The sequence below is a fragment of the Schistocerca cancellata genome, chromosome 1 (genome assembly GCF_023864275.1).
Source record: "Schistocerca cancellata isolate TAMUIC-IGC-003103 chromosome 1, iqSchCanc2.1, whole genome shotgun sequence".
Classification (NCBI taxonomy): domain Eukaryota; kingdom Metazoa; phylum Arthropoda; class Insecta; order Orthoptera; family Acrididae; genus Schistocerca; species Schistocerca cancellata.
Genome location: NC_064626.1, coordinates 899138019 through 899150226, shown reverse-complemented (window position 1 = coordinate 899150226; position 12208 = coordinate 899138019). Strand labels below are relative to the sequence as shown.

At 36.1% G+C, this 12208-nt stretch overlaps 1 protein-coding gene across 1 annotated transcript in view; it reads left to right on the top strand.

The window, feature by feature from the left end:
- Window positions 1-4244, top strand: part of LOC126190826 (uncharacterized) — a 138152-nt gene extending 133908 nt beyond the window's left edge. The window contains exon 9 of the mRNA XM_049931400.1: window positions 3306-4244. Within this exon, the coding sequence (XP_049787357.1) occupies window positions 3306-3917 (612 nt within the window). The 3' untranslated portion in view covers window positions 3918-4244. The remainder of the gene's footprint in view (window positions 1-3305) is intronic.
- Window positions 4245-12208: the final 7964 nt, after the last annotated feature.

Below are 12208 nucleotides of genomic sequence, written 5' to 3'. Positions count from 1 at the left end.
GGGTGTGGGCTTTGTGTCTATCTTGTTTTTGCTATACTGTTCATAGTAGCTTTCCTGCATTCCTATTTTGTTATTAATTATAAACCTACTCCTGCATTACCCCTATTTGATTTTGTGTTTATAAACTTGTATTCAACTGACCAGGAGTCCTGTTCCTTCTGCTATCGAACTTTACTAATTCCCATTGTATCTAACTTCAACCTATCCATTTTCCTTATTAAGTTTTCTTACCTACCTACCTACCTACCCAGTTAATGGGTCTAACATTCCATGCTCCGATCCATAGAATGCCAGCTTGTATTTTTTATATAATATTTCTACTTCTTCGTAAGGATCAGTAATTCCAAAAACATATCTTAGCATTCCTGTTTTAAGCTTGCAAGTAAGTTTTTTTTTTTTTTTTTTCAGCAAATGTAACTTTATATCAGCAGTTGTTTTGATACTTCTCAAGACATAATTAAAGTTTAATTATTATTTTGCTCGCAAAGTTACTTTCCAGCTTTTATATTTTGTTTCAGTATTACAAAAAACCAAATAAGAGGTTAGCGTCAGTCTATGAAAATTGTATTTTAGAATATTGATTTGAAGTGCAATTTGTATGTTTGTTACTTGTATTGTAACATGACAGTCTCCACACGATTTAAAGTGCATTGTGTATACTCAGTCCTCTACTCTTTCTAATGAGCTAGAAGTTATCAAAAGGACTTGTTGCAAATATGTAACTTTTGAAGCTAGATGTTTCGACAGATTGTTTTTCAGTTTGCATTCTGTGATACATTGGATGGTGTTTCAGTTATTTGCCCAGGATGTGGTCATTATCAAAGTAAATAAACTGTTATCCACAGTTAAATTCTTTCTCAAAATTTTATCTTCAGACATTCACATGCTGCAAACATGGTTGTGGTTAGAGGTAATTGGAAACTTTTCTTTCCTTTATTACTGTGTGAGAATATTGGCTGTACATTATAAAATTGTGTAAGCTTAAAAGTTAGAGATAATATCTTGATATTTGTTTCATTTCTTTGTGTGAGGGTGTTATATGGCAAAAAATTGAGCACAATAATTTATTTCGAAGAGCCTATTACATTTCTGTATGTATAGCACTCCCAGATGATTAAGTCTGTAAACACAGTATACAATAAAATGTGAAACAGCACATCTGTGTATGTTAGCTTGACGTGTTCTGTCCATTGTGACAAATGTTTGCATAATGTGCGACATTTTATCCACTAATGTGGCAACTCGGCATGAGGTTCCAGCTTGCAGTGAACATGTTTTGTAACAATTTTAAGGTCAGAAGATGACAGCAAAGCCTGTTGAAACCATTTTTCGAAAACAAATAAGTATTTATGCAAGCTTGGATATAGAAAGTTATTTGCCATGGAATGAAGCAGATTGTGTTATGTCAGGGAAGGTGTCACTATTCAAACTAACATTGACATTATGCTGTGTTACATGAACAGTGCTTTAAGTTTATTGAATAGTACTACACTATAACAGTAGTATGTAGCAGATGCCATGTCACGTCTTCAGAAATGTATAATGATAAAAACAGTACAATAGCTTGAGACACACATTAGTCAGTGAGACTTAGGTTTAATCCACGTATCAGATGAAAGCCTATAGGTGTGACAGATTAGACAGCCCTTCTTAGAATTTCATATGGTTTTCTGCTATCACCTAGGCAAATACAAGGTTTTTTCTCCAAAGTTGATCTCAGAAACACAATACACAGTTATGATAGCTGACATACACACAAACTCAATTTTTTGATGGTTTGATGACATGTGTAGCAAACAGTTATTTTCTATAACTGGGAAGAACACACTACAAACATGATAGAATACATTACCACACATTTATTAACCAGCATGACTCAAGTTACAGTTATCAGTGGTTAAGAGATTTTACACATTCTTTTGAATTTAAATTGTTCATTTTCTTGGCTGTGGTATCCACAATTGTTGGAGTCTGTTTCCATACAGCCTTAGAATTGGTGTTGCCGTGAACATCACTATAAACATGTTGCATGTGTGTGCAATTGTACTCCATCAGGTTATATTCAGAAATGTAAAATTGCTAACTCCACAAAATACAAGAATGAAGTATCCTAGTACTAAACTATCAGTGAGTCACAATTGGAATTGGTCATCTCATACAACACCTAGGTGTAATAATTCGGGGAATATGAAGTGGAACAGTCACATAGACTGTCATAAAGCAAGTGGCAGACTTAGGTTCTTCGGTGGGATTCAGGGAAAACGCAGTCGGCCTGCCAAGGGGAGTGCTTGTGCAACCCATTCTGCACAATTGCTCAAGTGTGGGGGGTTGAAATAAGAGGATTAACAGGGAATCTTTAAACATACACAAATGTGGTCAGAACAAATAGTTAAAAGGTAGCTTATCCACGTAGACTAGTAACAGTGAGCAGAGGAATTTAACTGTGCTAGTCTGTTCATGTCCAAAACTCCTAAAAGAAGTATTCTTTTATCTTTTTTATCGAATGAGGTATTTGTAAAAATCATTGATTTCATTTTTAATTCAAAGAGCTGTCAGTGACACAGATATCTGATTGTTAAAATAGTTTTTTGCAAATGGTAGTTGTTACATATGCAGTGTTCAGGTCAGTATGACCCAAAATAATCTCTTTATTTGATTCTCGCAAATTAGCATTTTTTGTGACATTATTATTATTATTATTATTATTATTATTATTTTTCATGCTTGTATGTTGACAGATTTAACTTCATATAGCTGTGTATGCTTATGTAGACTCATTGTCAGTTCATCTTTCCACCAGTCATAATAGATCAAGATGCATTTTTTTCTTAGCCTACCGGTACTTCATTTATGTCACATCTGCTCATTTCACAATTTTGGTAGTTCACTCCTATGTTTGAGTATTTAAATAACAATGAAAGAAACTGAGCATTATTTGTCACGTAGTGTACATGTCTTCAAACAGAAAAAAGAAAACTAGAGATGTGACCAATTGTGAAATGGTGCATCAAACGAAGTCTTATTCACTCTTAAACTTCAAAGTCTGTTCTTACTTTCTTTCTAAAATACCAGACACTATTCCTGTTTCGAATAATAATTAGTTCAGTCACCAGGAATGATAGTATTAAACTAAAGCTGATTGTTAGAATAGAAAAGTGAGTTTGTTAATTCTAGTAAACATTATAGTTTGGAAACTTACATTTGACTCTGATTTTATTTACGTGGAAATTCAAAATTATAGTTATTACTGGTGTGTTCTTATGTTTAAGCTGTTGTAACATAAATAACATTAATATTTTTTTCAGAATGTTGACGATATAGAAGAAAAATTAGTGAAAGAGTCAAGCCTATTAAAGTCTCAAATTTTAAAGCAGATACACAAGAACACAGGAGTCAACACTTGTGATGTAAGAAATGAACAGAAAATTCTTGATGAACAAACTGAAATAAATGAAAAGCTAAAAAACATGGATGAGAAGCTAAAAAACTTGGATGAAAAGCTGGATAAAACTTTAAATGAACTGGCAAATTTGACAGGAATTGTTAAAAATCTGTCTTCAAATCAGGAAACTGTCTGTAGAAAATGTTCATGTCACTGCCAGACCACGCAAGCAACTGCTACAAAAAGCAATGGCAGTACAGCAATAAATAATTTGGAACAGATAGGAGTTCCGGTCAGCTCTGATGAACAAAGTTCAGAGACAAAGAACTATGTTGTAGACTCTGAGAAGAAACGCTATTCACTAAGGAGGTCTTCAAGGCTAAATAACATAGGTGCTCAGTATGCATATGAGAGTCTTAGGAAGAGTACCAAATTACTTACAACTCCTCGACATGGATCAGCTAAAAAGATGAACACCCCAGGAAGAATTTCCAGAAAAGTCATTGCTCAGTTGAACGATTTGTATGGTGATTAAGTACATTGACATTGACATATGGTTCATTCCATTGTTGCGGGTGTGACATTTTGTCCTACTTTTCACGCGTAAAGTTATATTTATTTGTACTTCAGTTGTCAGAGTAAGGCTAACTTTAATTAAATGAATAGAATAGCATGTTATTAAGTTCCTGTAAAAAAACTTTAGGTTTTAATTTTACACTCAACCTTCTAAAAAAATCGTGAAGAAGAGTTGCGGGTGTGACAAAACTTTACCCTTCATTTGCACATAGAGGTGTTCTTCAGTTATTTTGTCTTTTACTTCTGAATCAGGATGGTTGATAATTTTTTACACAGTGAAGAAAAGGAGTAATAAAATACAAGATATGATAACTTTTATTCACAGACACTTCCAAAACACAACGTATTTTTTCCTTCATGTTGCGGGTGTGACATTGCGGTTGTGACACACAGATACATCAATATTATTGATTGTAATTTAAAACAGAACAGCAAGAAAATACTTTAATTATTATGTTAAAATGATAAAAACTTAAACAAGAGAGAACTAGGCCTATTTCAATACTACTGAAAAACTAATTGTCCCCTGTTATTCAACAGCTTGGGTGGATTTACTTTCTGGGAGATTGCTGAAATATTTTCCCAAGATATGTCTTCTTCTGTGGGCCAAATCCATCAGTTCCCACTGGGTTACATATACTTCAGCAAGACCTGCTCAGCTTGTTCATCAACTTGAAGAACTCCTGCAAAGTACTTCTTCTTCAAACAGGACTCTCCAGTGACAGTCAACTCTGACAGTACAAAGTCTCCTATAGTAAGTTTCAAGGATTCTTCACTATCAACACTACATATCAAATTGCATGCATTTTCATGGTTATGAAGTAATGTCACTGTTGTAATGTCTTCAGCAGATGTAGCAGAAACCCTTAGAACTCCCTCTTTAACTGCTATAATGCAATTGTCCAATGGAGTTTGTGCAATCCTGGAATAAGCTGTACGCCTTTCCAACCATTATCCAACATGCCATTGCTGAATTAATTTCTTCAGATGATAAGTAGAGGGTTGTAATCCCTTTCAATTTCTCCTCGACACACTTGTAAAAATCATAAGGAGTGTTAATAGTAACCTTCCATGATTTTACAGTTCTCAACACTGTTCTTTTCACAGCACCACCAATGCCATGAACTGCACCTTTACTGTGACAACTGGCAAAAAATACCAGTCACCAGTAATGCCAGAGTCAGCTTGTAAATATGTAACATTTAATAATTTCAAGTGATTCTTGAATTGCGCTGCGCAACCATCGGAGAAAATCTTGACGCTTTGAAGATACGGAAATTCTCTCTTTAAGTCCTGAAAAAGTAGCTTAAGCATTGTCCAAACTGAATATTTATTGTGGGATAAGTCATCGCTAACAATGGCATAGCTGCGTACGGTGCCATCTTTAATCCAGGCCACAGCTGTAAATATAGTTGTCTGCTGTTGGTGCCAGTGAGCACTCTGGATCTCATCCTGACAAACAGAAGTATAATTTTCAGCATAGTCAACCTGCTAACCCAAATCGTGATTACTGAAATTTACTTTTGCATCCTCAAAGTACTTTGATTGCTTCTTCTTAACATAACAGTGCAGTTTGAATCCCAGAAGCTGTTTTTCTATTTCTTTAATGGCATTCAAAACTGTCCCAACTGTTTCTATAAGCTGAAGGCGACCTTCAGCATCTTTCCATTTCGTCCATTCAAGCTCATTGTTCAGTACTTCATCATCAACAAGGCTCTTCGCATTTAAGGTGTTACACTTTTCGCAGGCACTGGACATACACTTATAATTTTCTGTGCGTGGTATCGACAAATACACACATTATGTGGCATAAATGATACAGGGTGTACAAAAGGTGGACGAAGAGAGAATAATTTTGATTTTTTTATCTGACACTCTGGATATTCAAGAATTAATTGTTCATATGCTTCAGATATTGTCATCATCATGTAGCACTTCTGTTTCTGTTCTCATTCTCCAGTTTCTGGGTTCTTGACACTAGCCACATCTTTTCTTCCTGGTTCTTTTCAGCTTATGTCGTCACGAAGGTAGAAGTTCTTAATTTTATTTTCTGTATCTGCACTGACAAACTTACTCCCTTCCTTGTACATATCTTTTTTAAGTTTATTTGCAACTTCAGGCAGCTCATCGTTATACAGCTTTGCCACTACATCCTTTCATTTCCTTGGGCTGCATGCTACGCTTTTCTTCACCTTGTTTACAGCCTTCCCAAGTGATCTTTTGGAACTATATGATTTAGAGGGTGACAATTTTCAAGATGAAGTGGGAGTTTGAGCAGAAATTTTATTCTTTTCTCGATGCCTCCTTTGTCTTTTCCTATCTTGCATATGTTTAAGTTTCTTTTGATCATCCTGCAAGGCAGCTTTATTTTTTTCTCTCCGTTTTTGCGTTCCTTTCTAACATTGCCTGATACTGAGTTGGAGATTGCTTCAGTTTTTCCCTAAACTTGCATCACCTTTCAGTGGATGACATGCTTGTCCCATAATAAATTACAAGAATAATACTTTCAGCTGGTTGATAATAATAACAATCACAGCAATAATATCAACAATGACAATAACTGTGTCTGTTGTTACAGTAAAATTTTCTTGTTACAAAGTTATGGTATCATGGTAACAGCTCTAACACTTTGACATATCACACCCGAAACGCGTTTCTTGACATGATAGACTGTTTCTACAAAAAAAATATTATAATTCAAAGTTTTATCCCACGGAACTAACTTCACTTTTACAAACTTTCAACTTTACATTACATGAAACTAAACTGGTAAATAAATAAATGTCTATTTCTGTGTTGTGAGTGTGACAGAAATTCCGTATTTTGCCTTTTTAAGATTCAGAGCTTATTTACCTGTATTGTAAATGTAAAACCACAGTTACAGCTTCACAATTATCCAGAGAGTATATGCACAATACATGGACATTCAACTTCAAAGACACTAGTCTGTAGGGCTGCCAACATTTCACATTAAATTTTACAATTTTTTTCCCTGACACCAAAAGTAAGTTTGTAACTGTTTTATACCTTTCAGGCCAGGATATAATGAAAACTGGGATTAGTTTGTGCTTCCTTGACCTTTTGGTTACAGAAAGATATGCCACACTTAGATCTTTTAAACATTATTTTTTTATTATGAAGGGTCCTTTCACATGGAATGAGCCATATGTAAATGGCTGAAGTTGTTGAAAAAAGACATATAATACATGTTTTTGCTACTTTTAGTTCTTTTTTTAGATACTGGATATGTAAAATGATCATTGTGTAAAATAATTGTGAAAAACATTGACCGAGGTTTAAATGCTTAAATGTGTGGACGAAATTTAAAATCCATTTGTTTTTAGTCCTGTTAAGGTAACTTTTACAGATCTATTTTTAAAACAGTAAATTTAATTTTGTAAATATGTATGAAAGTTCTAATAAAACTCACCTTTATTAAAGAAAAATGCTTTGTTTACATAATTTTAGATTATACCCTTGCTGAGGTGGGAAACAGGATCATTTGTAATTTTAAATCCCTTTCCTCCTATGTTACACAATATAATACAGTAAAGGCCTAAGCAGTCACTGCGGTAAAGTCTGTGTTACATGTGGTTATACACCAGACATCAGTCAGTGATAGGTGAGTGGTTGCCATTCTCTATATCTGTTTGTCGTCTCCGTCGTGGAATTTCCAGTTTCATAGAATACAGTTAAAACTATTCAGACTGACACATACTGGGAGACTGGGTGGACATATACTGGGAGATGAAGAAGCTTGCACAGGATAGAGTAGCATGGAGGGCTGCATCAAACGGAAATAGTTATTAGTAGAGCCCTGATTTGAAGGTTTTTAACAGTGCAGTAATATTCCAGCAATTAATATGTGTATCTTGTGAGTATAACTGTAATAATATCATGTTTAAAAGTTGAAGCTGTGAAATCGGATAATATGAGAATCAGAAGGACTTCTAATGAAAATCCTGCGCCATATACTACACTCAATGACAGAGTTAATCCTTTTAAATTATGAGAGGCAGACAGTGTTAACCTGTGATGAATGATATTTGGTGGAGGGCTTTGACATTTGCTGAGTGGGGATTTCCTATGACAGACATTTGTGATGTAGGTCAAGATTATTCAAGTAATAAGGAAGATTTATAGATAACAGACCAAGAAAGGAATGGGTAAATATATTCATGCTACAGAATAAAATATTAATGGCCTGATTATGAGAAATTGTACAAAGATCAAGATGTGCCATACCAAGAGAGATAAGGGACTATTTTATCAATCTAAAGGAAACCCTCCAAGATGTGCCACCATCCAACGTATTTAACTTTGACAAACTCAGTTTTACTGAGGACCTGGGAGTCAGCAAATTTATGGTAAAACGTGGAGCAGATTTCAGACTCCTGTCAAGCATCAGTTTCATGATTTGTGCATGGCTGAAGTGTTCCACCTTATGTAGTGTGTAAGGCAAAACACATCTACGTGGGATGGTGTGAGAAGAGCAGTCTGACTTAAGTGCTAATGGTTGGTTTGACTTGCGGGCAGTTATTGAGGAAACTTTAGGTCCCACATGTAAGAAAATTTGCCGGGTGCAAAATTGTAATTTGAGAAAATCTGTCCAGTCATTTGTCTTTGGAGGTAATTAAACTTTGTGAAGAAAAGACATAGCTTTTGTTTTACCACCTCCAAACTCGACACATCTGTCAGCATTTGAATGTAGCATATTTCAGATGTCTGAAGAGAGCGCAGACAGTTTTGGCTAGAAGATAAGTGGTGCAAAGCTGGATTGCGAACTTCACACTTCTCTTACTACAGTTGACTTTCTTGAAACTTTTAGCCGATCCTCTTCTCTGGATATGAGGCTGCATCGATCTCCACAACTTCTTCTCCGAAGAAATAATGCTGATTAGAGGAACTAACAAATTCTCTCTCTCTCTCTCTCACTCTCACTCTCACTCTCACTCACTCACTCACTCACTCACACACACACACACACACACACACACACACACACACACACACTAGAAATAACTCAGTAACCTTTCAGTTCAGGTTTATTTTCGTCTTCACAAATTTCGCATAAACATACAAATCCTTGTAAGTCAACTATGACGACACCCGTTAGATACGAGGGTCACTCCAAAAGAAATTCACACTATTTTTTTTTTTTAAATCCATCTTTTATTGTACATGTTTGAAAGTCTTACAGTGTGTAGATACATCCTTTAGGAACAATATTTTCATTTCTCCACATAATTTCCATCCCTCTCAACCGCCTTACGCCATCTGGAACCAGTGCCTGTATACCCGCACCGTAAGATTCTGGATCAACCTGTTGGAGCCACTGTTTGGCAGCATGCACAAAGAAGTCATCATCTTCAAACCTTGTTCCACGAAGAGAGTCTTTCAGTTTCCCAAAGAGATGATAGTCACATCGAACCAGGTCAGGACTGTAAGGTGGGTATTTCAGTGTTGTCCATCAGAGTTTTGTCATCGCTTCCATGGTTTTTTGACTGACATGTGGCCGTGCATTGTCGTGCAACAGCAAAACATCCTGCTTTTGCCGATGTGGTCGAACACAACTCAGTCGAGCTTGAAGCTTCTTCAGTGTCGTCACATATGCATCAGAATTTATGGTGGTTCCACTTGGCATGATCTCCACAAGCAAGAGCCCTTCGGAATCGAAAAACATCATAGCCATAACTTTTCCAGCAGAAGGTGTGGTTTTGAATTTTTTTTCCTGGGTGATTTTGCATGATGCCACTCCATTGATTGCCTCTTCATCTCTGGTGAAAAATGATCGAGCCATATTTCATCAACTGTCACAATTCTTCCAAGAAATTCATCTCCACCATTCTCTTACTGTTTCAAAAGTTCGTTGCATACCGTTTTTCTTGTTCCTTTGTAAGCCACTGTCAACATCCTGGGAATCCATCTGGCACAAACCTTTTTAACACCAACACATTCAGTATTCTGCAAACACTTCCTTCCCCTATCCCAACGTAGTGTGACAATTTGTTCACTGTGATGTGTCTGTCAGCAGTCACCAATTCGTTAACTCTCTGCACATTGTCTGAAGTGTGTGCAGTAAGAGGCCTGCCGCCGTGAGGACAATCCTCAATATTGCCATGCCCGCTTTCATAATGTAACCTGCTTGCCCACCAACTAACTGTACTGTGAGCGACAGCAGCATCTCCGTACACCTTTTTCAACCTCTTGTGGATGTTTCCCACTGTCTCGTTTTCACAGCACAGGAATTCTATGACAGCACGTTGCTTCTGACGAACGTCAAGTGTAGCAACCAGCTTGAAGATATGTTGTGACGGTGCCACTCACGGGAACAGGTTGAACTAAGTTTGAAAACAAGCGGGAAGGATGTATCTAGACACTGTAAAACTTTCACACATACAGAATGAAAATTGTATTTTTACAAAAATAGTGTGCATTTCTTTTGGAGTGACCCTCATACAATTAAACATAATCACATTTGCCTGGTTTTAACAACCAAATAAGTTATAGACGTCCCCTGCGTCTTGCTTCATTCAGAGCTAAGCTATGAAGTAAGTCAAAAGTCTATAGACAAATGTTCATTTTTTTTACAACAATCACATTCACTAACACAGCAAAGAGTAGCATTTAATTACTCCGTGTCCTCTCCTACAGTGTCTGTGGCGCTTACGGCAATACTTGTTGGTGCTGCTTGTCTGACGCAACTCCTGTCTTCCCATGATAAACGTCAACCCTGCACACACAGACGTGTTGATTAGATTAGATTCAGTTTTCGTTCCATAAACCCAAAAATGACACGATTCTTTTGGGTGTGGAACATGTCAGAAAGTATGTCATAAAAACATTTGAATATAATACTTACTTCCCTGATCATTTGTCAGGAGATAGTCGAAAATGAGTTACTACAATGCAGTAAACTAGGACAGCTATTTACAGAATTAACACACTGTCAGAATGAAACACTGTTATGCACTATTAATAAATTTATCATACGCAAAATACCTAATCCTGACTGTTGTGACCAAGTGTTGTCAGATCTGAAATCTAATAGATATTTTTACTTCAGGTGACTTAACAGTCTCTGTTAAGATATTCATCTATGGAGTAGAGGGAGTTGTCTATCAAAAGGTCTTTCAAACTCTGTTTAAACTGTGATTTATTTGAAACCAAGTTTTTAATAGTTGCTGGCAATTTATTTTGTGTGTTTCTGAATATTGGACCCCTTTTTGGACCAAGGTAAGTGATTGTAGGCCTTTATGTAGATTCTTCTTATTTCTAGTATTGATACTGTGTACTGAGCTATTGTTTGGAAATAGAGATGTATTACTTGCAACAAATTTCAACAAGGAATAAACATACTGGGAAGCAGTGGTTAGAATACAATGTTCCTTGAACAGGTTTCTACAAGATGTTCTCGAATTTACACCACAAATGATTCTTATCACACGCTTTTTCACCCTAAAAACTTTTGCTCGGTTTGATGAGTTGCCCCAGAATATGATCCCATATGACATAAGAGAATGAAAGTAAGCAAAGTATGCACTTTTTTTATATTTCTCTCTCCTACATCTGACATCATTCTCATGGCAAATACTGACTTGGTTAGGCACTTAAGCAATTCTGTGGTATGCCCTTCCCAACTGAATTTATCATCAAATTGTAATCCCAGAAATTTAACACTGTCAACCTCTTCGATCTTCATGTCTTCATATGTTCTTCTCTTGCTGGAAGGAAATCTCTTACATGTTCTGAACTGCATATAGTGGGTTCTCTCAAAGTTTAATGACAAAGAATTAGCTTTAAACCACTTATTAATTTCAGTGAAACTTTGATTAGCAGCTATTTCTATATCTGTACTTGACTTGCTACTTATTGCAGTGCTTGTATCATCTGCAAACAAAACAAACTTTAGCATCTGGCAATGTAACAGATCAGAGGTCATTAATATACACTAGAAAAGGCAATGGACCCAAAATGGAACCTTGAGGAACACCACATGTAATTAATTCCCAGTCAGATGAAGACTGACTGCTTACCGCACAGGTATTTTGCAACTACACCCTTTGTTTCCTGTTAGATAGATAAGACATTGCTGGTGACACCATAATACACTAATTTACTTAGGAGAATGCTGTGGTTCACACAGTCAGAGGCTTGACAGGTCACAGAAAATGCCAGTAGCCTGTAATTTATTATCTAATGAATTAAGTACATTCTCACTGTAAGTGCAAATAGCTTTCTCTATATCAG